Source organism: Nothobranchius furzeri, chromosome 10 (assembly GCF_043380555.1).
Source record: "Nothobranchius furzeri strain GRZ-AD chromosome 10, NfurGRZ-RIMD1, whole genome shotgun sequence".
Lineage (NCBI taxonomy): Eukaryota > Metazoa > Chordata > Actinopteri > Cyprinodontiformes > Nothobranchiidae > Nothobranchius > Nothobranchius furzeri.
Window position 1 is genome coordinate 55,843,937 of NC_091750.1, and position 27,373 is coordinate 55,871,309.

The window sequence follows — 27,373 nt, forward strand, 5'->3', positions numbered from 1 at the left end:
CAGTGGAACTTGCTTCACTCTCATTTCTATTGCCGTAGATCGACTTAGATGCACATGTAAACACACTGAATGATGCGCAGTGAGCTTAGCACACCTAGCATGAATGCTAACTTGGCCTGCACTGAATTAAGTCTGTAAACTTTGAGGTGATGATAGAAGTGGAGAAGGAAGGAAAAGGAATTTATCTTTGTGTGCTGGAGTGAAGTGATTAGCGTAGTTTTCCCCATGCTGCATCGGACTAATGTTTTAGCCTACTGTAGCATTAGCAACAATCACCAGTGCTGCTTTCCCCTGCTTGAACATTGCAGATGTGATTAAAACAAGTGATTAGCAGGTCCTGCAGAACCTGATGAAGGCTGAAGAGACCATTAAGCAGTTAGAATCAGGCGTGTCTGAGCAGGAACATATCAAAAACATTAGCTGTGTGTGTGTGTGTGTGTGTGTGTGTGTGTGTGTGTGTGTGTGTGTGTGTGTGGTATGAGGTGTGGCTGTCTGCTCTTCCAGAAAAGGGGGGGGGGGGGGGGCATTCAAAATTTCTAAATCTCCTCCTCCTTTGCATGGTGACATTATGCTACAGACAATAGCTTAAAAGGATATTATCTAAGTAAAACACATGATAAATTTGGCTTTAATATAAAGTTGAGCAAATGCTAAGGTGTATTTGGGAGTAACTTCATGTATACCAATTTCCAATATTTGTGCACATCAAATATTAAAACCTAAAATACAGATTACATTTATTTTTTCTTGAGATTTTAACCCGCCACCAAACAATATTCACATTGTTGTTTCCATCTCATTTCCACCAATTTGCTGCTCCTGACTAGATTCAAAAACATGTCTTTTCATCTCTTGCTGGGCTGCAGGTGTTCAATGGCTCAGACTCCAGCACATGAGAGTGGCTCATCACTCCAGCTTCTGTCACAATCTCCTCGGATGATCTGTTTCTGAATAAGCAATATTTATTATGTCTAAACAACATGAATAAATACGACCTTTCACACATCTTTATGTGTGACTAAGAGTGTGGTTTAGATCTGTTTCAGAGCTCCTCGGAGCACAAAACTGATAAAAAACAACAACATTTTTTTACGTTTGAATTAAAAAAAAAGAAGTGAAAGAAGAACAAAGTGTATTTTAAAAAAGTGGTTTTGCATCTCCCCCTCTCTCCATCCCAGTTGTGATATTTTATTTTTCATATTCGATATTCCCAACAGAAAAGCTGTCAGAACTCCTCTCTTCTGCACGTCTTCCCCGGTATTTTATTCCTGCAAACTACCGGGATGACTTCCTGTTTCATCATTAATCGCTTGTGACTGAGCTGTAGAAAGTGCAGATCTTTGGTAAACTTCAGCAAATGCAGATTTTTTTTTTCATTTGACATCTTTGATTCTAGTGTTTCCTCATGAATAAAACAGTAAGTGAAGCTCGTCATTAAAGGAACGAAGGGCTCCATCCTTGTAGTGGTAACGTGACACAAGATAAAACGGAATAAAGCAGCGATGTAATCAAAGATGACAAATGTTTAATCATCTGCTCTTGTAGCATTTGCATTTTTAATTGATTGGATGAACTGACTGAGAGCTGTGTTGCTGACTGGAATAGCAGAGAGGCGCTGCTGTGTATTTTAGGAAAATGCTGCAGACTATCTGAGACTAATGGTATGTAACATTTCAGACACAGGGTTCCTTCTCTTGTTACTCAGGATAATAATTAAAGTGAACATTACATTTACAGCTCAGCAATGTCATTGGATAACACTTTTTGGTACTGAAAAGTCTCAAAAACTTTATGTTTGTGTGTTCTTTTTTCATTTAACTCTAAAAACTGACTTGTTTCAATTCACTTTGAGGCCATTATTCACTTTTTATTTTTTCAGCTGTTTGAAATCCTGGAAAACTGAGATTCAGTGTTCAGAGATTTTGTAAAATTGGGAATATTTTATTCACTCAGTACAGTCACTGCTCATTACTAGCTCTGAAATTATATTATTTATTCATCCATATTTGTTTTGGAGAATCAACCAGTGACTCATATAAGCAAACAGGATGCATTACTGAAAACAGTTGGCTGTAAGCTTAATTCACATTACAGCTTGGAAAAAACAATGTTGACTTATAATCTTTACATTATAGAGTCTGTTAAATCCTATTTAATCTTCTTTCAGAGCTTGTTTCCCCCACAAATTCATTGTTTTTCCATAATTCTATGTTTTATCATATAAAAGTCACAATTGCAGGACCATGCATGGTTTCAGGAGTTTAAACGATAACAAGCAAAGAGAAAGACGTCAGCAATCTGAAAGGTCTGTGTTGTTCTGTTGACCTCGACAGAGATTTCACATGTCATGATGTACTTCTTTACTAGTTGAAGATGTGGATCACTCGTTTAATCAACACAATTGCAGTGGTCTACTTTATGACAAAGCCCAGTAAGCCTTCGCTGAAAGGAGTGTGTGTGTGTGTGTGTGCGTGTTTTATGCTAGTTCACTAACAATGTGTGCATCTGTTTACAGAAGCAGGTCTTTTGGGCTGCATTGCACCTTTCAGCTGAGTGTACAGTAGCACCTGTGATTCCTTTATGTTACTAATTATTTTCACCTTCAGTCAGCCTGATTATTTAGGTCACCAAGCAGAATTAGGATCACTACTGAGTGATTTTAAGGACTTTTTAAACTCGCAATGCTAGTTGGATCCATTCACATACTGTGTTTTAAGCTAAGCTAAAGCTAAAGGGGTACAGCCGGGTCAGGAGAATGACTGGCCTGGTTAAAATTTGTTTTTTTACTACTCATCTAACTCTGGGAAATATGTCAACAGACAACAGAAAAAATGTCAATGTTAGGTGGAATATCCATTTGATGAACTGGAAATCTGCATGTGGCTTTTATTTATTTATTTATATACTTTTTTACACTGCTCTTGCGTTTGACTTCCTGTCTGGTCCGATCTCAACTGCTGAGCTCAACGTCTTCTGGAAGCATAGCGTGTAAAAAATGTTTTATCGGAGAGTAAATTTAGTAGAGCAATGCGGTACTACACTTTTTAGACGCTTCTTTGCAGCTGGTGGAAATGCACACATCCATCTTAACAGTGCCTAATTGCTACAGTCCGTAGATGTTCCATGACACTTACACATCTGGTGGAAAGGCCCGGTTCTTTTAATCTTTATTCTGTAGCGTCACAGAATGGCCTGATTCTTGACCCTCAGGTCAGAGACACAGCCTGGGTCACCTTGATCCTGGCTGCTACGACAATCTACAGTGTTTCTTTCACAGGAGACTGAATGTCTGTCTACCACCCCTTTAATCTTACTGCCTTTATCTGACTGCTGTTCCATCCGCAAGATGAAGGACACTTCAAGATTTAAAAGAATCATTTTTAATAAACTCTTTTCACTGTCTATTACAATGTTCATAAATAATCATCATGGTTCATTTTAACAGTGTTTAATTACTGAAATGAATTTTTATTCTTTGGTTAATAATAACTATTATTTATGATAATCAGTAATGTTTAAGGGGCTCGACACACAGGAGGCGACAAACGACCGCAATCAGCGAAATTCGTTGCTGTCGCTTTTGTTACCTGACACACGGGAGGCGACCCGTGGCAGCAGCCAGCGGCAAAGCTGTCTACGCATTCTGTTCCATGGCGAAATTGAAACTTCCGTTATTTTGTTTGGCTGTGTCAGGTTGGAGGGACTTAAGGTTATTTAAGCGGTTCAGAGTTTTAAAAAAAGTGGTAGATATGATGTTTCACAAGGTGCTGCTAGAGTTATGTGAAATCTTACTTCTGATTTTACTATATAATAATAATCAACTTCTCCTCCATGTTTGCTCAGAGATGTACGGAGAATCCTGCCCCTCACTGGTCAGTGAATGAAACCTCCGTTGATTGGTCCTCGTCCGAGTGACAGCAATGAAAAGCTGAAAATGTTTCAACTTTCTGGGATCGTGTCGCTGGGTCCCCTGTGCACGACACGTGCACGAGCACAAAATTTCACATGCACGTTTTTCGCGTTTCGCTTAGTAGGACCGCGATTATCGCTTTGTCCCGCATGTCTCATTGAAAATGAATGGAGGAGAGGCGATGTCGCCTCCCGTGTGTCGAGCCCATAACAGTGACAAGAAGATCATGTGCACTTATACACAATCATACAGGACACAGTAAATCAGGTTAAGGTTAACTGCACTCACATGTCTTTTTCCATAACACCAGAGCTTTCTATCTTGGGAAGGCGGGCTTCTGAGGTATGTTAAAATCTCTGATTATGCAGAGGGGAGAGCGGGCAGCAGAGGGCGGCAACGACATCTGCTGCCCGCGGATAAACGAAGGAAGAGACGCCACCATCGGCGTCAGCCTGATGATGTTTGCAGCCGCAAACGAAACGTTGCAGGTAAATAAACCTTTTCTGTGTTTTAAAAAGAAATGAAAGATGAAATATGAAACAACACAGCAAGAACACACCAAAGATGTTTAAAGAAAAATACGGACAACAAGGAACAAATGACTTCCGCCGTTTGTAACGATTACATCAAAAACGCACACGTCTTAGGAACCACCTTCGCTTCAATTTAAGATGCCGGGACGAAAACATCAGACCCACAGCCTTCAGCTGAAAACACCGATCCGGACCAAGACAGCACAGAACATAATGGAAAGAGCAGAGAGAGCACTGCTCAAAGAAAGGATAAGAACCAAACAGAAGCAAGTGGAAAACGAACTGGAAAGAAGACACCTGGACTTAAAAAGGAATTACAAACTTGATAAACAAACGGAGGAACTAATTAAAGGACACATGATGGAAAAACAGGAAAAAGAGTTCATAAAAGTAAAAGAAAGACACATAAAGAAGTTAAACAAACTCATCAACAAGAAAAAGAGGGAAGAAATACAAGATAACACCACACAAAGCTCATGGGTATGCAACATTTCACAATACGAACTAACAGAAGCAGAAGAGAGCATATTAAAGAAAGGTTTAAACTAGGGATGCACCGATGGATCGACATTTGATCGTAATCGGCCGATAGCGCCCCTATCGGTTTTGATCGGAATTTTCAAAATAGATCAAAGCAAACCGATCAGGTAGGGTTGTCACGGTAACCAGTGTAGCACTAAACCCCGGTAAAAAAAAAAAAGAGTTGACAATAATAACCGTCTTGTTTTTAAAAAACTATATTATCTTGGTGGGTTTACCGTGGCTGCGGTGTAGGCGCGGTGACCCTTACCAGCCACCGTATCATCTGCTGAAGTTGCCGGCAAATACAAAATATTTTAAAAAGACCCAACAAAAAGCATTAAGAAAAATATGAAAAAATTACTGAAGCCACTACAAGAAAATGGCAAAATAGCAGAAAAAATGTACAAACACTGGATTCCTACAGCAAACATAACACCAAGAATCTATGGAACGCCAAAAATACTCAAACAAAACACCCCACTTAGACCAATAGTAGACAGCATAGGTACACCAACATACAACATGGCAAGAGATATCAGCAGAATCATTAGCCCGTTATTAGGTAACACAGATCAACATTGCAAAAATAGTATAGAACTGGCAAAAGAACTAAAAAAAATCACAAAAGAAGACAACGACATACTCATCTCACATGACGTAACATCCCTGTTCACAAAAACACCAACCCAAAAAACCATAGATATAGCAGTTGACAGAATCAGACAGGACAAGACTTTACACAAAAGAACAAACCTCACAGCAGATGACATAGCACAACTGATAGGACTAGTAGCTAACTCCACTTACTTCACATATGACAACACAATATACAAACAACTGGAAGTCTTTGCCATGGGTAACCCGTTATCAGCCACCCTATGCAAGTTTTTCATGGAAGACCTAGAGCAGAAAGCCATAGCCACCGCCCCCCCAAACTGCAAAATAAAATTATGGAAACGCTACGTAGACGACATACTGGAAATCATACCAAAAGGACTAACAGAAACACTAACACAACACTTAAATAACACTGACGACACAGGCAGCATAAGGTTCACTTATGAGACAGAAACAGAAGGCAGCATAGCATTTATGGATATGAAAATCACCAGGCAGACCGACGGGACCCTAAACATAAACACATACAGGAAACCAACACACACAGACCAAAATCTATTATGGACATCAGAACACCCTACCATACACAAAATGTCAGTAATCAGAACATTATATCACCGAACAAACACGGTAACAGAAAAAAGACTGTAAACAAGAGGACAAACACATACAACACGCTTTAAAGACCTGCGGATACCCGACATGGGCAATAAACAAAGGAAAACAACAAACAGCAACAGAAAGAAAAAAGAAAAACCAAAGCAAAGAACCAGAAACCCAGAAAGACAAGAACCAAAACCAGTGATAACCCTACCATACATCAAAGGCATAACAGAAAAAATAAGAGCAACAACGAAAAAACACAACATGAACACACCAACAAAACCATACACAACAGTTAGAAACAGACTAGTGCACCCAAAAGACAAGATACCAGCTGGACTTAAATGTGGAGTCGTTTACAAAATCCCATGCAAACTCTGCAATAAAACATACATAGGAGAAACCGGACGCCAACTCAACACACGAACAATAGAACACAGAAAGGAGTGCGAGAAAGAGGCAAGTCGAAAACACACAAGAGCAGCAAAAGAAGAAGCAGAAAGTACAATAAAGAAATCAGCCGTAACAGATCACTGCATAAGAGAAAACCATATAATGGACTGGGACAACACAAGGATCATAAACACCGAACAACAAAAATACAAAAGATGGATAAAAGAAGCTATCGAGATAAGGAGGCGTGGATGTGGGACCATGAACAGGGACGATGGAGTTTACACGTTGGACCGCGCATGGGACTGCATCGTCGGAGAGGGGAGAGCGGGCAGCAGAGGGCGACAACGTCCTCTGCTGCCCGCGGATAAACGAAGGAATTGACGCCACCATCGGCATCAGCCTGATGATGTTTGCAGCCGCAAACGAAATGTTGCAGGTAAATAAACCTTTTCTGTGTTTTAAAAAGAAATGAAAGATGGAACCACGAGTCTGTCAAGCTTTTCAAGTTTGCAGATGACACCACCGTCATCGGGTCGAACGGCTGGTGTCCTGCTGCAACCACAACAACTTGGTGCTAAATGCACAGAAGACAGTGGAGGTTATTGTGGACTTTAGGAAGCACACAGCTTCTACTACCTCCTGAGGCAGCTGAAGAAATTCAACCAGCCAGCACAGTTGAGAAAGTTCTACACCTCAATCATCAAGTCTACCCTCACCTCTTCAATCACGGTGTGGTATGCTGGAGCCACCATCAGGGACATGAAGAGACTGCAGCATGCTGTACGTTCTGCTGAGAAGGTCATTGGCTGCAAACTCCCCTCCATACAGGACCTGTACACCTCCTGGACATTGAGACATGCAGGTCCGATCAGCTGACCTGCGTCACCCTGGACACAGTCTTTTTGACATGCTCCCATCTGGCAGGAGGCTGCGATCCATTCGGTCCACCTCTCACCACAAGAACAGTTTCTTCCCCTCTGCAGTTGGATTCATGAATGACAATCCTAGGACTGCTCACTCCAGTCTCTTGGTTTCAGTCACATGACCCTGTGTTGTTTTTGTATCTGAACTGTTCCGCTCTGATCAGCACCTACACTGACTTGTATAAAGTAGCCATTTCTCTAATTATTGCCACTTTATAATATTATTTTATCATGATTACTTCCTATATTTGCTTCTCTTATTTTTATCTTTCTTTGTTGCACCAAGTACCGCAGCAATTTCCTAATGTTGTGATTTCTCGAACATATGGCAATAAAACCCTTCTGAGCTGATTTTGACAAATGCGAGAACCAGTTTTTGTTTTTCACTTTTTTTCTTAGTCTTTTGTGGTTCCGCTCCACTGTAAAACTTTACACTGCCCCGCTGAGTTTCCCCCGGTGACCCTTTAGTGAGAGGTCAAAAGATCACGAGACAGACTGAGAACGGTTTGGATCGAGTCCATAAAGCTGCCGTGAGGCTCCAAGTCAGACCGCATGACCCAGAAATCATCACTTTAGCTTAAAAAACAGATTTTAGGAGGAGATGAGAAAAAAAAAAACAGGAAAGTTGATCCGATTCTGGAAAGCAGACAAAAAGTGATTAACGCTGAACTCTTTCTGTCAGGAGCCATGTGGTAAAAATACAGCAGGATTATAGAGATTTTCCTCCCAAAGATTTCATTAGAGTGCATACTTTCTGATGTGTTCCAGCTGCTTGTGTCTGCAGCAACAAAAATGTAGGTTTTAAAGACAAAACAGACAAAACAAGATGAATGAAGGCCATCCAACCCAACTTCCCAGCTCTGTTTCACTCTCACAGCCGTTTACTGTGAAAATGCTCCAAAAATCCTGCTGTGCTGCACTCGGCAAAGTTAGAGGGCAGCCATTAGAGTAGAGCAGCAATAGGGCCTCGAATTTCTGTTTCCCTAAAGAATAAGCACAGAGGATGTGGAATTCGCCCAAAATAAATCACCAAAGGACAAATGCAAATGAGTGATAGTGCTGCATAGCAGTTTTGTCTTCGCAGTGTTTCATCTGAACACCGGTGGTCAAAAAAAATCAGCTACTGCAACTCTAAAGATTGTAACGTTCAAGAACTGTCTTTTCTACTGTGAGAAAAAGTAGAAAATGTTTCTATAAGACTAATCTGAATATTTGACACGACCAGATTAAAATAAGAAAAAAAATCTCTTTTGGGGTTTTCGTTCCATTAGGGAGAAACATTATAAGGCTCGTGATGGTGTCATCGTTATCGAGTCCTTATTTGTAGAGCTGAAACAACTAATCGATTATTAAAATAGTTAACAACTTTTTTAGTCATCGATTAGTTGTTTAATAATCACATTTTACCGCATAAAATCTATTTTTACCACAATCTGACATCGGTTACAATCTGTTAAATTTGCCGCCAGTGTGTAGCAGTAATGAGCCACTGATCTACCAGTGGAGCCGTAGAAGAAGAAACGAGCCAATAAGTGCCCTCGGTTTTCATGACGTAACACGTTACTGACGCTCATCTTGCTGTGAGAGATGGCGGAACAAGAAATACGGAAGAAAAATAGAAGCGACAAAACTGAAGAGAAACCCCGGACAAAAACCTCACGAGTATGGGAGCACTTCACTCTAGATGTCATGAAAAGACGGTTGACCTGCAAAATATGCAAAAACCATCTAGCATGGCACGGAAGCATGACGTCCCTAAGTGAACATTTGAGACGAAAATATGTGGGGGCTGATGCAGCAGAGGAAGAGCCAGCCCGGTAAGTAACAGAAAATAAGCTAAATATAGTGGTCCATCACTACACGCAGATCAAATTTGGGACTTAGTGTTTTAGCTGAGTTCGTTATAGTGAATGTTAAACATGTTTTTTTGCCGCGTCAGACTACGGTGTTCTACTTCTGATTGACTAGATGCAATTGTAACCCTGGTTAACATAGCTCCCAATAAATAAAAGCCTGTTAATAGAAACAGTCAAAAGAAATATATTACAGGTTACAAATAGTCAATAAATGGATCTTAATGGTTAAAACGACTCATTAAAAACATCAGTAGTTTTATATTTATTTTATTTGTGTTTAAAAACATGTTAAAAGGTTAAGAACTTGCAAATTCATGGGTTTTTATGTTAATTCAGAGGGAAAAAAAGCAAAAATATATGTTCAGACTCTTAATTTGAAGGGCACGTTGCAGCGTGACTCATGATCCGCTACAGCCAACCGGGTAGTTCTTTCACTTTAGCGCTGCGGAGGAAGAGATGCAGACAGTCCTTGCGGAGCTGCTGCGTAAATGAGAAAAAAAAATATATTAAATACCAACCTAGAAGTCCACATAAAGCCATTTTGAGACTTTTGAGAAGGTATTTCTGTTTCCTGACCGGCTGTGCCTTGGTGATGTTGTGAACATAACTGAACGGGACTTGGTGAGTTCAGTAACTGTATTTTATTTGATAAAAGAAATATTTTGTTGTATTATATTGCTAATTTCATGTAAATGGAAAGCCAAGGAAGCAGATTTCTGTTGTTTAATGTTATAATGGTTGATTTCAGCATTGAATTTGTGCTTACTCGACACACAGGCGGTAGTTCATAGGCCGTTGATGTGTTTTCAGGGCGCCATGTTGGCACCACCTCGTTGAGGACTAAATAAACTTAAAAAAAAATTGTATTTCTCCTTTAACCATAAATTGTATTTCTCCTTTAACCATAAATCCCAGAATTATTCTGAATGGTTATCCCGAACAAACTTGACATACAATTCACAATACACATAAAACAATTAACACCCTTTTTGTCCAGTAGTTCCCGTTTATCCTATTTGTCTCAAAACCTTTAATTTGGCTTTAAAAGGATGCTATTGTCAACCTAGGTTGTTGTTTTATTAATTTCAAGTTCTAAGTTCAAGTTTGTTCTTTAATCTATTTAAGTTAACACTGTGTTATTTTAAATCTAGTTTAGTTCTTTAATTCCAAAATTTAATTTAATTTTGGTTTAGTTCACCTTTAAATTTCAATCATTTCCTATTTGGTTTCACCCACAAAATTTACATTTTCATTAATACCATTATAGCATTGAAATGTATGGTTGACCAAAAAAAAAAAAATAAATAAACAGCATAAATGTAAAAACTTAAAACAATTCAGCAAAAGGCTGAACAAACCCTTTAAACAAAAAAACAAAACAAAAAAAAATTGTATTTCTCCTTTAACCATAAATCCCAGAATTATTCTGAATGGTTATCCCGTGCTTTGTGAGTCCAGTGTTCTTCTGCAGAGGTGTATGGATAAATCCTACCAGATTCCAGTGAAAGAACGCAACGTCCAGCAGGGGGAGTTTTTCTCCTTCTGCAAGGCACAGTTCAAGGGGTCCGAGGGCGGCTCGCCATCTTGTTTCACGCTTAGGAAATCCAACTCCGGTTCTAGCTCAGCATTTCCCGGTCCAAACCTTAATGGCCTATCATAACGATAGAATAAGGTGCATAAACATTTAAAAATAACACACAGATAGCCCTTAGGTAACAGTAAAAGTCTGTTTTTTTTTTTAGCTCATTTAGTCCTCAACGAGGTGGTGCCAACATGGCGCCCTGAAAACACATCAACGGCCTATGAACTACCGCCTGTGTGTCGAGTAAGCACAAATTCAATGCTGAAATCAACCATTATAACATTAAACAACAGAAATCTGCTACCTTGGCTTTCCATTTACATGAAATTAGCAATATAATACAACAAAATATTTCTTTTATCAAATAAAATACAGTTACTGAACTCACCAAGTCCCGTTCAGTTATGTTCACAACATCACCAAGGCACAGCCGGTCAGGAAACAGAAATACCTTCTCAAAAGTCTCAAAATGGCTTTATGTGGACTTCTAGGTTGGTATTTAATATATATTTTTTTCTCATTTACGCAGCAGCTCCGCAAGGACTGTCTGCATCTCTTCCTCCGCAGCGCTAAAGTGAAAGAACTACCCGGTTGGCTGTAGCGGATCATGAGTCACGCTGCAACGTGCCCTTCAAATTAAGAGTCTGAACATATATTTTTGCTTTTTTTCCCTCTGAATTAACATAAAAACCCATGAATTTGCAAGTTCTTAACCTTTTAACATGTTTTTAAACACAAATAAAATAAATATAAAACTACTGATGTTTTTAATGAGTCGTTTTAACCATTAAGATCCATTTATTGACTATTTGTAACCTGTAATATATTTCTTTTGACTGTTTCTATTAACAGGCTTTTATTTATTGGGAGCTATGTTAACCAGGGTTACACAATCGTGAATCTCCTCCGTGTTGTGTATCATGCGCATGCCAAATTTAGCACGTCTGTTTATAAGAATGTTCTCGTTAAGAGAAAAACGGCACAAACCCATAACTATGTTCCTCATTCAAAAAAGGACAACTCCGCGGAGAAAAATATACAGACGAGCTGTGTCCAGGTGTATATAACGCGGCATAGTTGTACGCTTTCAATTTTTAAATACAGGAGAAATTCAGAAAAAGTCTTTTTTTTTTACTATTAAAAGGCTGTTTTACTATCCAACGCTGTAAAACGCCTCACAACGCATTTTTATCAAAATAAATTATCACTGTATATTGTTAATTAATTCAAATAATATAATATTGATTTAGTGTTGTAGTGTGTGTGCTGCTTTATTTTATATGTGTACTTATGTCAGTCGATTTGTGTTTCTTATGCAGAAAAAAACAAGCAACGATGAACAACTACATGGAGAACAAGACGCTCACCCCCCCCAGCAATGCATACCACTTACAAACTCTATTCTAGATTCTACATAATTTTTTATGGAATTTACCTCTTATATTTTGATGCCAAAAAATTATTCTGGACTGATATTTTGCACTGTTTAGCTCATTTTACACCGCTGACTGTGTTCATGTGCAATAAAATAGATTGCAGTCAACTGCACAATTCTCTTATGTTTTTCTTTTTCTTAACTGAAATGTATTCATCACTTGTATAGGTTAAATAGCTAAACAATAACAAACCGATTAATCGATTAATCGAAAAAATAATCGACAGATTAATCGATTATGAAAATAATTGTTAGTTGCAGCCCTACTTATTTGTTACTCCAGACAGCAATGCGCTCAGATTCCTTTTTGTGGCTTCATTTAACTTATTATTCATTTGATCGGTTACATTACGCAATCGTGGTAAGTCGTTGCTGTTGTGAGGTGCAACACGTGATTGTCATGGGACAAAGATGGAAAATAGGAAAATGTTTAATCGTTTTTCTGCTTCGAGGCATAACCACGGAGACCAAGTATCCAACATAACAAAGTCTCGTCGGCTCGCTTGGATCGCAGCTGTAAGGTGACCAAACATCACTTTCCGGAGTATTTTCATTCTGGTAAGTTACAGATGGTGTACGTTTTTAATACATTGTTTCTTTCCTTCAACCGTGACATTCACATGAAACACACACAAAGGCTACACACACAAATGAAAAACAACAAAACTTCTGCTACACTTCCAGGATGACAATTTTCCCTTCACCTCTCATCTGGACATTTACATCTGCTCACACCACAAACAAGAAAGCCGAAAATGTCCGTTATGCAGAGCTGCAGCAGCAGCAACAAGTTGTCATCAATGCTCCAGTCAATGCTCCAGTCTTTCATATGGATCAAAACCATTTATAATGCTGATTTTGTCCACATACGGGTCCCTACTTTCTCTATTTAACGTATCCCTGTAAATTACGCATCCTCTTTGGGATTTTAACATGTTGTATAAAACTTCCTTTCCCCCAAATCTGCTTCTTCTCTGCGACAGTACCGTTTGTTTTCACGGTTTGTTTACACTCGTAAGGCCATCGATATGTCTGCGCACATTCCAGAGTGCAACGCATAATCAGGTGTGATCCCATTGCAAACCCTATTGGAATTTAAATCTATACAAACGTCAGGAAGTATGAGCAATGTGAGAAAACTTTGGAAGGAGGTGTGGACTAATTTGCATATTCAATTCAATTCAATTCAAAAATACTTTATTAATCCCAGAGGGCAATTGATTGCTGTAGTAGCTCAGGATAATAATAATAATCAAGTCGTCAAAGAGTTGTATATTATTTGAAATTGAATTATATGAAACAGGATCAATTGAACAAGCCGTGGTGGTAGCTGGTAGCTTTGGTTCTGTGCCTTTAAAAAGTTGTGTTGTGTTTGCAGACAGCAGGTGCTGGTATAAAGCGGCTTTTATTTTGATATGCCTACCTGTTCAGGCCTCCATTAAACTTGTGGCATTTGGGACACATCAGACACTGCCTGTGGGATTTGAAGCTACTTCCTGTTTGCTCATTTAAATATATACAATTAGATCCTTATCTATTGTTTATTGTGGTTTTTGTGACGTGAAACAAAGAACTGTTCTGCTACAGGTTTGGTTTCAGGACATAAAAAGTTTAGACCTTGCACAAAGTCACGGGCTGGTTTCACCAATTGCCATCTTATTTAGATTAGATCAGAATAAAAACAGAAATATCCTTTTTTGTTTTTGGTCCAGTGGGGAAATTCTGGTGTGTTGGGTAATGGCAGGAGGGCCAAGAGGATAATTTAAGCTTTGTTTTTAGAGCTTTACTCAGTTTCTTCTTGGACCGTGTTGAATTTATGCCTCACCTGCCAAGGACACAAATTCTTGCCCCCAAAGCTCCTAACAAAGCCACAGATTTAGAGGCGAGTTGACCTTTCCGAATCCCAAAGTGTCCCATTCAAGAACAAATGGACCTGTTTGCATCTGCGTGCAGCAGCCGGACCTGCAGCTCCTCAGCTCTGAGCTCAGAGAAACGACACAAGAAATCTGCGTCAACCTTCAGCAAGTTTACCTGAAAGCAGCGAGCAAAAGCAGTCTTTGTGTCCCACAACACAGGAGAAACGTGTGTGTGTGTGTGTGTGTGTGTGTGTGTGTGTGTGTGTGTGTGTGTGTGTGTGTGTGTGTGTGTGTGTGTGTGTGTGTGTGTGTGTGTTCTCTACCCAGCAGTAGCTGCTTTGGATGCAGGGTGTGGTGGTTTTCTTTATTCAGTTGGGACTGATTTAATCAGTGTGAAATGACTGATGACCCCACGTATGACATGTCATAAAGGGGTGGCTGCTGACATCATCGATATGCCAGTCACTCTCAAACACACACCGAGTATAAACATAACTAAATAGTACACACATTGTGTGTGTGTCAGTGAGTGCAACGAAGGATAAATCATTTAGCAGGAAGAAGAAATGGAAAGCGGCGCTGCCTCCCTCAGCAGAATGTGGGTTCAAACAGAGCCGTGATTTCTGTCTGCAGGACCTGCAGGAAGACGCGCGTTTGAGGTTGATTCTAACTGACAAAATAAGATGAGAAATCTAAATAGAATAATAGCTAAGGAAAAGCTTTTTAAAAGCCAAATGGGGGCCCTTTATGCTTAAAGATGTGTAGTTTTTACCATTAATCTCTGGAAATATCCATTCAAATGTTGAAAATGAATTCAAATATGCCCAGTTGTAGATAAATATTGACGGCTTTGTAACATATAACCATAAAAATCAGGTCTAGAACACATGGGAGCGGGTCTAAGTCTGTGGGTGACGCCATATTAGACACGGAAGCCCATGAGGACAAAACGTATTTGTAACAAACAGGTACAAAACTTTCACCATTTACACACAATGTTTTTTTACACATTTACCTCTTCACTAGTTGCCAGTGATGAAAGGGAGTCTGATGTGCTCGTCATTCTGCTGGACGTTGAACGATCTGACAAAGTACTCTTTTGAGAATTGCCCTCCCAGTGATTTTTGACCCTAATGGCCATCTGTTGGTAAGGTCTCACTCTAACACAAAAATACCTATTGCTTGTAAGGATTTAGGTATATACTGCTCCCAATCACCAGGGAAAATACCCGCAGTAGCTTTAAATTTGCAACAAACACAATGAAAATCTTAAGATGCATTTGTACCTTTTAGACGTTCTTTTGTGGTTTTATTCTGAGTTTGTGAAGCAACAAAATGACAAGATGTCAGGATTTGCTCCCAGATCATCTCCAGTTGATGTTAATTTCCAAAGTTTTGATTAGGAAACAGTTTTTGTTTACATGGACTTACTGTTGTTGCTGAATTTACCCTCAGCTGACAGCTGAGGAGGAGCAGCCACCCTGGTCTAAAATCCAACACTTGACCTCTAGAGCTCAGTTCACACAACACGATTTTTACGTAGGCAGCAGACTTTCTAAGCATGAGAGACCACACATGTGGTGATAACAGAATCACAGATATGCCGGTTTTGGTCCTACAGTGTGTATGCACACCACACAAGAAAAGCTTTAACTCCCAGACATTCCTTGCTCGGGTGGGAATTCTTACAAGATCAAATGTGACTTTAAAGTAAACAAACATGGCGTAGGAGGAGATTTCAGCACACTTCCGTAACCTTGCTTTCTGATTGGCCAGACGTCCCATTCAAAAGGCAGCACCTTTGTTTGTCCTCGAAGATTAGACCAAGATGAGCTAACATGTTTGAAATCCCAGATTTATGATTGGAGCAGTCCTTCAGAGTGGACCAAAGAACTCTTAACACACCTCACACGGTAAGATTATCTGATAAGATTATCTTTAGAGGCATTACAGTAATCATGCTCAACTTCCAGATTATCAGAAGAAGTGGAGCTGGTCAAAAACAGGTATGATGATCCTGCCATATAGACAGTGCAGCTCCTCTTCATCACGACAACAAAGCACTGACCTCATTACTGAAGACAAAGACCGGATCCATCGGTCCACGTGTATCTTCATCCTACCATCACATGCAAACAAGGCACCAAGATACCTGAATTCCTTCCCTTGAACCAAAGACTCCCAACATGAATTAAGGAGCCAGTTTAGCCGCGGATATGGAGAAGCTTACTCTCATCCTAGCATCGCTCACACTCAGCAGCGAAGCACATCAGTGCACAATGAAGGTCATGACTTTACACCACTAATACAATCAACATCGTTTACATGAGATAATTACTGTTTTGTTTAAAATGTGAAAATAGTGTTTATTCCATCAACTTTTTTAATCACTTCACTCTTCAGAAAATAAATCGAATAATTGTTTTCCATCCCATTAAAGCTGTATTATGCACACAACCTTGTTAGTTCTTTGTTTTTAGTGAACTAGCTGCAGCAAGGCAAGTTTCTCAAAAGCTTTTAACTTTAAAATAAACATAAGATTTGCAAATGATCTATTTTCATTTTGCAGTTCTTATTAAAATACTCCAAAAGGAAAGCAGAGGCTATCAGAAAGAACAAAGTGGGAAAACTTTTAACATTTGCCCCAAAAACAGGCAGCATGTTGCAAAGCATTTTCTGCATAAAGCCCTCAAATGTGCTGGAAGCCATAATGAGCTCTCCTAGTGCCTCATTTCATTCATTTTCATAATGTGCAATCAGTGCAGCTCTCTGTCCCAACCTCACGGATACACCAATCGACTCTGCTCCGCCGCCATGGTAGCTGGATTAATGAGCAGCAAGTGAAATTACTATGGGATGTTAAAATGACAAATGACAGGCTGTCTGGCACCAAATCTGTCTCCTAATCTCAGCCAGAAAACAAAAGAGACAGTTGGGAGACAGTGAGATGAATGAATGTGTGAATAAATGAAATATTGTGTATGTGTGTGTGTGTGTGTGGGAGGGGGGTCTGCTAAAAAGGCTTAAGGATGGTATGGATAAACAACATCGACTTAATGGCAGCAGAGGGAGATTTGGGGGGGGGGGGGGGGGAATCTGACAGATGCACAAACATGTAGTGAGGGCTCGTTCTGATAGACACACACACACACACACACCTTGTCAGGTGCTTGGCTCTGGAGGCTGCCAACATCCAGAGGAGTGATGAGGGGCACATTCTGGAAGCCGTCCTCCACACTCACGGGTTTGGCCCCTTTCTCCTGAAGGTTACTTCCCAGTTTGACCATCTTCAACCTTGTTTTAATGCTTTATTTCCCCTCACGACTGCTCCTGACGAGAGGACGGGATGACAAATAGATGCACCTTCATTAATTCAGGTCAAAGGAAGCTGGGTTTAACTTTTAAAGCACCTTTCTTTCCTCATTTAAAACAATTAAATGAATTTACCTGATAGAAAAAAAAGAAATGGAAATTTAAATGATCATTTATCGAGTTTCAAATTACATGAAACATGAAGGGGAAACACGTTTATGCAGAAAAAAGCCGAAAGTGTTCCTAAAGCGGTGGGAGAGAACGGGGATGCTGCTACTTACAGCGGCGCGTGCTAGTCTGTCCCTTCCTCCGTGCTGCGGCAGAGTGCGGAGCAGGTGAGGATGGAGGAGGCTGCTGCTGGTGCTGCTGCTGCGGGGAAACAAACGCTGCTACGCCGGAGACAACCTGGATGTCTGACGACAGCGTTCCGAACAGCGAGGCAGCCCAACCCCCTTTAATCCGACCTCAGCCTCTAGCTCGTCTCCGTGATGCTACACCCAGCCGCTGGAGCTGCCGCTAGGGGGGATGTTTTGGCTCGTCTGGTTTGTTTGGCTAAAGTGGATTTGGTGGTGCGTTTGTTGCTCCTCGTAAATCCATCTTCTACAGGAAAAGGCTACATTCGCGTCTTTTAAATTTTATCGTAATAATACGTAAATTTAACATGAACAGACAAAAAACATTTAAATGTGATAAAGTTTAAAATATCTTTTACAGTGTTTGAAACCCCGAGGGTTGTGAAAGATTCTGACCACGATGGACGGTTTAAAATGAAATTCTGACGAAACTGGGCATTTGGTACAAGTTATTTCCCGCAGCACATAAACGCAACACAAATCAAGTTTGTTTTTGTCCTGCAGCGCCCTTCAGTGGTAGCACTAGTGACGTACAGGTCCGACAAACCGATTTCCATCAGGAGAATTAATCTGTTAAATGTATAAAATGCAATTTTATTATGAAATAGGCGTTTTATTTTTTTATATTCACGATAACTCGTCTCTAAGCACTACAATAAAGGAACCAAACCAAATTAACTCAGGTCCAGATTCAATAAATTGGATGCAATTGTAATAAAATTACATTGAGTAGAATGTAAATGGATTAGCAGGGCCATTGCATTTTAATGCAATAATAACAATAATTTGATTCATAAATGAGTGTGTTTTTTGTTGTTGCAAGAAATATATTTAAGACCAGGGTGTTTTTTTTTGTTTGTTTTTTTTGCTGTTTGTTTTTTTTACACATGAATTTTCTGTAATTAGCCCATTTGAAATTGTGCAAACCTTAGAGCACACTGGAGAAAGAGAACACACCCAAAGCAGCTGGTGGCCATAGTTACAGCACCAGGAGATCAACTGAAGATCCTGTGCCTTGCTTAAGGGTGCCTGAGCCTAAACAAATATTGTAACAAGATGGTGACTATCATTAACTTCCCCAGCCACTTCTACTCTATTAAAAAGTGATGCACAAACTGTGTGTTAGCCCGAAGCTCACACAGAGCCCTGTCTTTTTAAACTTTCAATGGAAAAAATATAACAAAGACCATAAAAGTCTGGTAAAAATGAATCCTACCATTAATAATTTTGTCAAAATTTCAGCAGTTTTTGTCATTTTAAGCATAATAAATCAACATTGCCATTGAAATAACATTTAGGGCAGAGTTAGATGTTTGGGATCAACATTTTCTAGTAAAAGGAGAATTTGAAAATGCTTAACTGTGTAGAGACGTTGCATCGAGACAAATCAGATGACTACACCTGAAAATCCCCCCTTTCTTCACTGAAACAAGGCATGAGGCAAACAAAGTGGGTGTGACAGATGAAATTATACGGATCTTATCCAGCCCGTTTCTGCAGGAACCTTTAATTGCAGAACACACAGAAAAATGAAGCAAAAGCTGGACTAAAACTGTGCCGTGTCCAGATCTTTTAAAATGGGGTGGCCCAGGTGGGGCAGCGATAGTTTTGCTTTTTTCATTATTTATTTTTTACCTCAAGCCTTTTGTGGACAATGTAAAGTTTATTCAATTCAGTTGGGTGGCCAATCAGATTCCAAGGGTGGCATGTGCTACCCCAAGGCACTCCCTGGACATGCCCCTGGAAAAAAACAATAATTGCAGCCGCTAAAAAAAATCAAATAAGCAGACCACAACCTCACTTTTCATCACAGTTAAGATTTATTTCATTCAACATTTCACATTACAAATATTTAAAAAGTATGCATACTGTTATAAATAGTTGGCTGCAAACAATTAAATAACATTAGATTTTTCTTTTTGTTGTTTCACTAGCACTTCTACAGACCAACTCCAAGAAATATGAACATATCCGTATCCGTACATAACTTAAGAAAGGAAAATACAAAAATAGGAACTTATAAAGTGAAATGACAATAAAAATTAAGGTGATATCTTAAGTAAAAAATGCTATTAATAAATACAACAACCTTCCCATACACAGTTAAAAACTATTGAAATCTTGCCATTAAGTAACATTAACAGACAAATATTTAAATATTTATTTTCCTTCAGAAAATGTGAACCATATATTGTGGAGCACAATATAGCAATTAGTAAAAACTAGACACTTTAACATATTAAAAGCTTCACCTCAAAAATATAACAAAAATCTGATCAAAATTATAAAAATCAATTATACATTCCAATTAAAAATATACCAATAAACAGCTAAATACATTGTTGACCTAATAATTACAATGCAATCAATCACAGTAGCTTAAAATGAACCAAAGTAAGCAAATGAGCACAAAACCTTTTTATAATGTTTTAAAAATAACTTCAGTTATTGATATTAGTACAAATAGTTTGATTTCTTTCTTTTCTTTCTTTTCTTTTTTTACAAACACCAGCATGAAAAGGATTACAATAACAGTAGAAAATTACTGTGAAAAACATATTAACATCTTCTTTAATTCAATGTCTGCAATTAAAAATGGCATTAAAGAATTACATTGCAAAGAGTCTTTTTTTATCTGGAAAAAGGTTCAAAAGAAGTATTGCACACAACAACTTGAAGTTAACTTGCAACATTTTACCACATTCAAGTCTTTTAAGCTCCCCTTTTCCTCCAGATAGGTCTGAGTACGATCGCCTCGACGGACAGCGGGGACGACTTTTCCTCAAGTCTTTTATTAAACAGTGTTTCGCTCCGAGTCCTGCACTGCCGCAGCTAAAGTTTTAATCATCTCTGCCTTCCTGCAGAGGTCTGTGAACGGGGTGGGCGGGGTTAACACGAGAGGAGGGGTAGAAGGGAAGGAGCTGAGGTGAGATTACACTGTAAAAAAAAAGAAAATGTTGAATTTACTTAACAAGTTATGTTAAGTTCCACAAAATTTGAAGAGTAATAAACAATGGTATGTTAAAAGTAAATATATATTACTCTTTATATTCAACCAAATAGGTTTAGTGGAACCAGTTGACATAGCTGTTAAGTAAATTCAACAATTTTTTTTTTGCAGAGTAGATCTGATGGGGGTGGGGGGTCCTTAATGTAATAGTTGAGAAACATTGGTGCACACCACAACGATTAGTTTTAATAGCTAATTCATGTACTTGTCGTTTTCTCTTTTTTGTCATGCATGCTAAGGATTACAATAGGTGCTAGTTGGCAAGTTCAAGAATATATTCATATATATATTTATATTATATATATAAATTCTTTTTTCAAATATTAAAATATCTAAACACCAAACATCCATTTTTGTGATACGAGATTCAGCGTTAAGCGTGAACCAGATTTTGCATTCTCCTCGTAATAAGTTATGCTCCATCTATGGAGAGGAAACCAAGACGGAAGTTACTATTTCCAACCGGTTTAGAGACATTTACATCAGTTTTTATTTTATTCTTTCTTTTTCATCTGTTTTAAGTGTTTTGTTTTTTTCGCCATGCTGTTGTTGCGGGAAACATCTAGTGTATGAAAAGCTAAGACCAATGCAGCGTTTTTACGCTTTGGTCTCTCCTCTGCACATCTGAAGTCGCATCAACACAAACTGCGCACTTTGTAAAGTTGTAAAGATTCCTCAGCACGGAAATGTATAAAAAGCATAATTGAAAATAATAATAATAACTATAATAATCAATTTTGAAAGCACTCTACTTTTTTCCGTTTTTTTTTTCTTAAAATGAACATCTCCATATATGCAGATCTCTCAGTAACAAAAGTACAAAAGCTACCTTTCACAATGTGAAAAATTGAGGTATTGCAAAAAGGAGTTTCCCCATTTGTGAAAAATGTGCCTAAAATGACTGTTGGAAAAAGGAAGAAAAAAATATTTAGAAAAAGTAGTGCATAATAAAGGTTTACATGTGCATGACAAAATAATTTAGCTAGAAAACACTGTACCAAAAAATCAGCAGGCCATGTATAAAATAATCTTTTTTTTTTCATCTCGTTTAACAGCAAATTCTTCACAAAGTGTTTGAACTTCTAAAACGCTCACCCACCACACCCGCAAAACTGGTGCAACGACGCGGCGCCGACATGAGGATTCTCACTAGTGTGTGTGTTTCTTTAATCAAGTTTCTGTACTAAACTCCCTGACGTTTAAATGCGCGGCGAAAAAGGTCGCCGCTGAGTGAAGTATTAAAACAAATATGAGGAGGATTTTTTTCCCTTTGCAGAGGGAATGTGCACTTTAGGTTCAATTTCCCAAACTTGCAGGAGCTTTTTGAGAGAAAAATAAAACAGAAATGTTTTCATCTGTGCGATAAGAGAACGTGAGGCCTGCAAGCCCTGTTGGGGTTTCCATGGGTGTTCCGTCATAAACGTACTGTACGTGTCGTGTTCAAGGCCAATCTTTGGTTTGTTGAGTCCACCAGGGCTTGACGGTTAAAACCAGATAGAAGTGGTAAATTTATGAAAATATTTACGACAAACATCCTTCAAAAAAATAAGAAAAATATTTATTAAAAAAATCAAGAAATGAGTTGCGGCGTGACCGACTACTGCGCAACCATCTTTGGTTCCCGTAAGCTGAACGAACCTTCAGACTGCGTGTGGGTCACGGCTGTGCAGTAGTGGAGCGCTGCGGAGACTATCTTCATTTATGCTTTAAAAACACTGGATGCTGAGTTGGACTGACTTGGCAGCGGAGAAAACGATGGAGCGGTCGTCGGAAGGGTCAGACTCCCCCACGACTTGAATGTGTGCCGACGATTTCGCAATGCAGATCAACGTCTTTTTAATCGCTTCTTTCGTTAAATGTTGCTCGCTCGCAGAGGCAAAGTAGCACTTTGTCATTAAGGACTTGGGAGAATTGCACAAAATGCACTGAAATAAAACTAACAGACGCGTCCTTCTCAGGTGCTGGCCCTGCTAAGAAAACTGCAACGCAGGCAACGCGTCGCCCCGCCTTCACTTGAGGAGTTACCTTCACTTCATGTGCTGAAAGACCTGGATCCGATGTCTGCTGTGAGCAGGTTGTGATCTAAGAATGAGGCCCCGCCCTCTGTTAGCTGTTAGCCTAGCATCAGCGGCCACCAGCAGACATAAGGGAAAGGGAAGTGGGCTGCATTTAATATATCTACCTGTTGCTCCCGTAACCTCTCTAAGCCATACACTCCCGTAATACACTATACTGTTTGATGCTTCACTCTGACGCTAGCACAACCCTGGGTTTGATTACAAAAATAAAGAGGTGATGAAGCAAGTGAGTACAAAACTGTGCCAGTTACATCACTTCCTGTGTGTCGCATCACTTCCCTCTGATTAGACTTCTAAGGAAAGGAGAACACCGGAGAGTGTCATGTCATGGGCTCTTTCGTTTTCTCCCACTATTCGGCACGTTAGCAGCTGAGTTTGAGGTATTAGTTTTTGCATGTCACAACGGAGATCTAAACCCAAATCTTGCAAAAGAATTTTCTTGAGAATTTGTTTCTTTTTTCCTTTCAAGTAGCATGAACATGTGTGTGTGTGTTTTGGGAGAGGAGGAATCCATCTTGTTTCTGCAGCGGGCCCTTTTTCCTGTTCTTCAGCAGTAATTAGGATTCGGCTTTGGTTAACTACAAAGGGTCTCGTGTGCGGTGTCTTCGCTCTTAAAGACTGGAAATAAGTGCACTCTTCTTTAGCCACACCTTTTTAGTCGGGCTTGCCCTGCCCTCCTGCCGCATTGGCAGGCCTGATCCCACCTCTCAGAAATAAACAGCCAATAACTGTGAAGATTTTTCTGTACAAAAGGACAAAAGGTGACAGCTCTGCTACAGTATATGACAGCTGAATGTCACATGAAAAGCTTCCGAGGGCCTCTCGCATCAAAGGAAAATAGACTTTTTAGAAAAATAAGCCAATTGAAAAGCAGAGTACCATATCACACATCAAACCTTCCTATATCTTAAATATATATGCTTCTTGAGAACTAAAAACACTTCCAAAATCAGAAGAAAAATAAAATTATGTTACACATCTTTTCTTCCAAGATGGACATTTTTGGATACACCTCCAGTTTTTTTTTTCTCTCTAAATTTCTATCTTCAAAATATTGATATATATTAACTTTAAATAAAAAGAGAAAACAATGTTAAGGTGAAATTAGAGCAAAAAAAGGAACCAGCAACAGAAAAGTGCATTTATTTTTTACAATGATTTGCGACTCCTGCACTACCTCTCCCTCTGTTGCCTCTCCCTCTCAGACGCTGCGCTCAGTTCCAGCGGAAGGAGATGTGACGGGGACGGTCGCCGCCCTCCTTCACCAGAGGCTTGTGAAACTCTCGGCCGGCACGCGAGTGGATGGCCGCCCAGCAGTACTCGCAGTAGTACTGCAGACAGGTGACGTTGGCGCAGAAGAACGGGGCGAACTTCCCGCCGCAGCGAGTTCCCTGGCACTCGTCACACAGCTGGTCATCGAGCACGTATGGCTTCACTTCCACCTGCAGACAGAAGAGGAATAAACACAAATATATAACAGCTTAGTTGATGCTCTGCCACCTGGTTCAGGTGTTTGCTCGGGCACGATCCCCAGACCTCTATATGTGGACAAGATCAGATGGACATAATTTCAAACCCTGCCTAGAAAGTAAAGCACGGTCATCCTGACCATAGTTTGACAACTAATGCTTCTGACTGTTTTAAAAGCAGCACTGGAGACAACTATTTCAAAGCTTGTGGTGCCAATTCAGCTGAAACTGAAATTGTAGGAATTCTTCAAACTTCCTACTTTTAAACACATCTTGCTTCCTGTTTCCAAGGCTCAGCAACTCGGCACTGTGGTGCTATGAGCACGTGAATATCACCAAGACAAAGACACCAATTATGCAAAAGGGTGTGTGTCGCACTGTCATCCCAGCCTTTTCTATTCTGCACTACATATTCCACCTGCTCGAGTCATCTCCACTAAGCCATTTGGATAACAGAGGTTAAAAGTGCAGGCTGGCTGAGATTCCTAGATGCCACTTTAGGAAAGAGCACAAATAAACCTAATGAATTATTTTAAAGTGGGCATAAACTCAATATTTCTATACATTTACTGTGGTCTCTGGCACAAATAAATGTATTGCGAGTCGTTTTCGGAGGCAAAAAGCTCTGGCACTCCTGTTTCAGGAGGCAGAAGTTAGTCGGAGGAGTAGGGGGTGGAAAACAACAGAATTTTACTCATTTCCTGATATTCAGATGTCTCGCCTCTGATTGGTTAACAGCAACGTAACTCTTCCGCTGCTTCCGTTTATTCTTGCTACTTGGGGGGGAAAAATGTAATGATGTTTTATCTCCACAAATAACATAAGCCTGAACAAGTTCTGCCATTTTGTGGAGTTGTTAATGCTAACAGTTTTGGCTGCTGGTGCAGGAAATAGAGGCAGCAAAAAGATTTTGCTCCATCGTACCTTCAGCAGATCTACCATTGGCTTGAACAGTTTTGTGTCTGGCCAATCACAGCACTCTATGTTTGTCGGGCAGGCTTAACATAAGAGCTGCGACCGAGAAATACAACGAGATGAAGTTGGCTCAGGAACGGTTTTGACATTAACTTCAGACAATTTTTTTTTTCATTTAAAGATAGAAAGAAAAGAAAATGATCTTTTATACAGCGCCTCTCAAGATAAAAATCACAAGGCACGTTAATTTATTAAAGGTTGATTATGGAACACGACATCTAGTGGGTTTAGGTTGTTGTTGCAACATTAGGCTGTCGGGGTGTCGGGTTTAGAGCCCTGCACTGAAGCCCTAGGCCCTCGGGTTGGCCCGGCCCGACGGCCCGAGGGCCGGGCTCCGGGCCAATGACTGTGTAATTACCTCGGACACGGGTCAGGTGCCTTTATTTTAAATCGAATTCATTAAAAAAATTGAAACACTTAAACGTAGCAGTAGAGCCCGGTGCGGGACTGTTTTCTTCATCCCGCTCCCGCTGAATTTCTGACCATTACCACCCGCAACCTCAACGTGTATGTTACACTCCCGCCCGCACCCGCAGTGTGCATGTCTACTCCCGCCCGCAACCGCAAAACTCGGAGAAATTATTACCTCACAATAAAAGAGATGTATTGAGTTTGCGTCCTCTCTGGACCAGGAAAAAACATGTCATTTTATAGGCTATACCAGGGGTCGGCAACCCGCGGCTCCTCCTCCTCTCTGTGCTTGTAAAATAATGAATGGATATTTAAATAAAATGCTTTATCCTTTACTCAATTAATTTTACATCTGTACGTAAATTCTATGTAAAGATTGTCTGCGTAAACCTGAACAGTTCCAAACCAGTCTTACTGTGAGACCGGGTTGACGCGTCACGCTTGTGCGTAATCATAGGCGCTTTCTGAGCTGAAGATGATGTGAGATTCTCCTCAGATGGCTCCTGGATGTGTCGCCACATTGGAGACAGGAACAAGCGCTAATCAGCCAAAGTTTCATAATCAGGGAACATTTTCTAACTGACAAGTCTCTCTGAGAGACAGGGTTCGGAAAACACTCGCTTCAGTGGGAGGAACCTTCCCGCATGCGCTCTGGTTCTGCGATGCGCTCCAAGCCAATCTCCACATCTTCAGCTCGCTGTGCACCGTACGTACGCGCTGACAGCGAGCTGAGCTGAGCAGTGTCCAGCTCAGATGTTCAGATGGGAATCTTTTCTTGGGTGATTTAGCTACATCTGCGATGTGCGTAACGAATAAAATGTCAGTTCGCCTGCTTGCGTCGGGGTAATTCTTTCCATTCTTTCTCCGTCAAAATAAACGGTCAAATACAGGAACTATCCGGTCAACACAACACAAGCCCTGCTTTTGACTGTTTTGTTTTCTTGTGAAAATTGTTGGAAAGAGATCAAATTTAACTTGATTACCACCAGAGCCAGTGCGCTGTTATCTCCGTGACGGAAAATGAGGGAAAAACAAATTGATCGGATCCTGCACGTCTTTTAACACATTGGTCAGGATTGACGCACTTTGTTTTCATTTAGTTGGTTAAAAAAAAGTTGGGCTCGGGTCGGGCCAGAGAATCCTGAAAAACTTTTCGGATCCGGTCGGGCTGGGGCTCCACCCCCTCGGGCCGGACACGGGCTCAGATTTTAGGCCCGTGCAGGGCTCTAGTCAGGTTCACTGCCAATACGTGACATGACCAGCCAGCACCAGGTCCAGTGACCAATCGCACAGGGTAAGGACTCATTTCTACTAATAAGTTTATTTTACAACAGTATTTAACGTTGGAACATCTTCTGGGCTCAGAAGCAGCTGCTTGATTTGCAGAGTCGGCCATTTTTCCACGGTGCCAGCCTCGTTCTGAGCAGACTGTTTACCTCAACAGTGCAGTCTACTGGCTGGTAGATGTAAACATTAACCCAGTGTCGAGCCCGTAAAAATATTTATGCATTTTTTTTTTAAAACATAACTT

The 27,373-nt window shown here is 40.0% G+C and overlaps 2 protein-coding genes across 4 annotated transcripts in view; both read right to left on the reverse strand.

The window, feature by feature from the left end:
• The window catches only part of nsg2 (neuronal vesicle trafficking associated 2), a 56,189-nt gene extending 38,222 nt beyond the window's left edge, over positions 1-17,967 (reverse strand). The window contains exons 1-2 of the mRNA XM_054730709.2: positions 17,828-17,967; positions 17,393-17,564 (exon numbers count right to left, since the gene is read on the reverse strand). Coding sequence (XP_054586684.2) covers positions 17,393-17,521 — 129 coding nt within the window. The 5' untranslated portion in view covers positions 17,522-17,564; positions 17,828-17,967. The remainder of the gene's footprint in view (positions 1-17,392; positions 17,565-17,827) is intronic.
• A 6,147-nt stretch (positions 17,968-24,114) lies between these two features.
• cpeb4b (cytoplasmic polyadenylation element binding protein 4b) overlaps positions 24,115-27,373 on the reverse strand; it is a 40,710-nt gene continuing 37,451 nt past the window's right edge. For all 3 annotated transcript variants that reach the window (XM_015961294.3, XM_015961293.3, XM_070555345.1), the window contains one exon: positions 24,115-24,429. In XM_015961294.3, the coding sequence (XP_015816780.1) occupies positions 24,202-24,429 (228 nt within the window). In that variant the 3' untranslated portion in view covers positions 24,115-24,201. The remainder of the gene's footprint in view (positions 24,430-27,373) is intronic.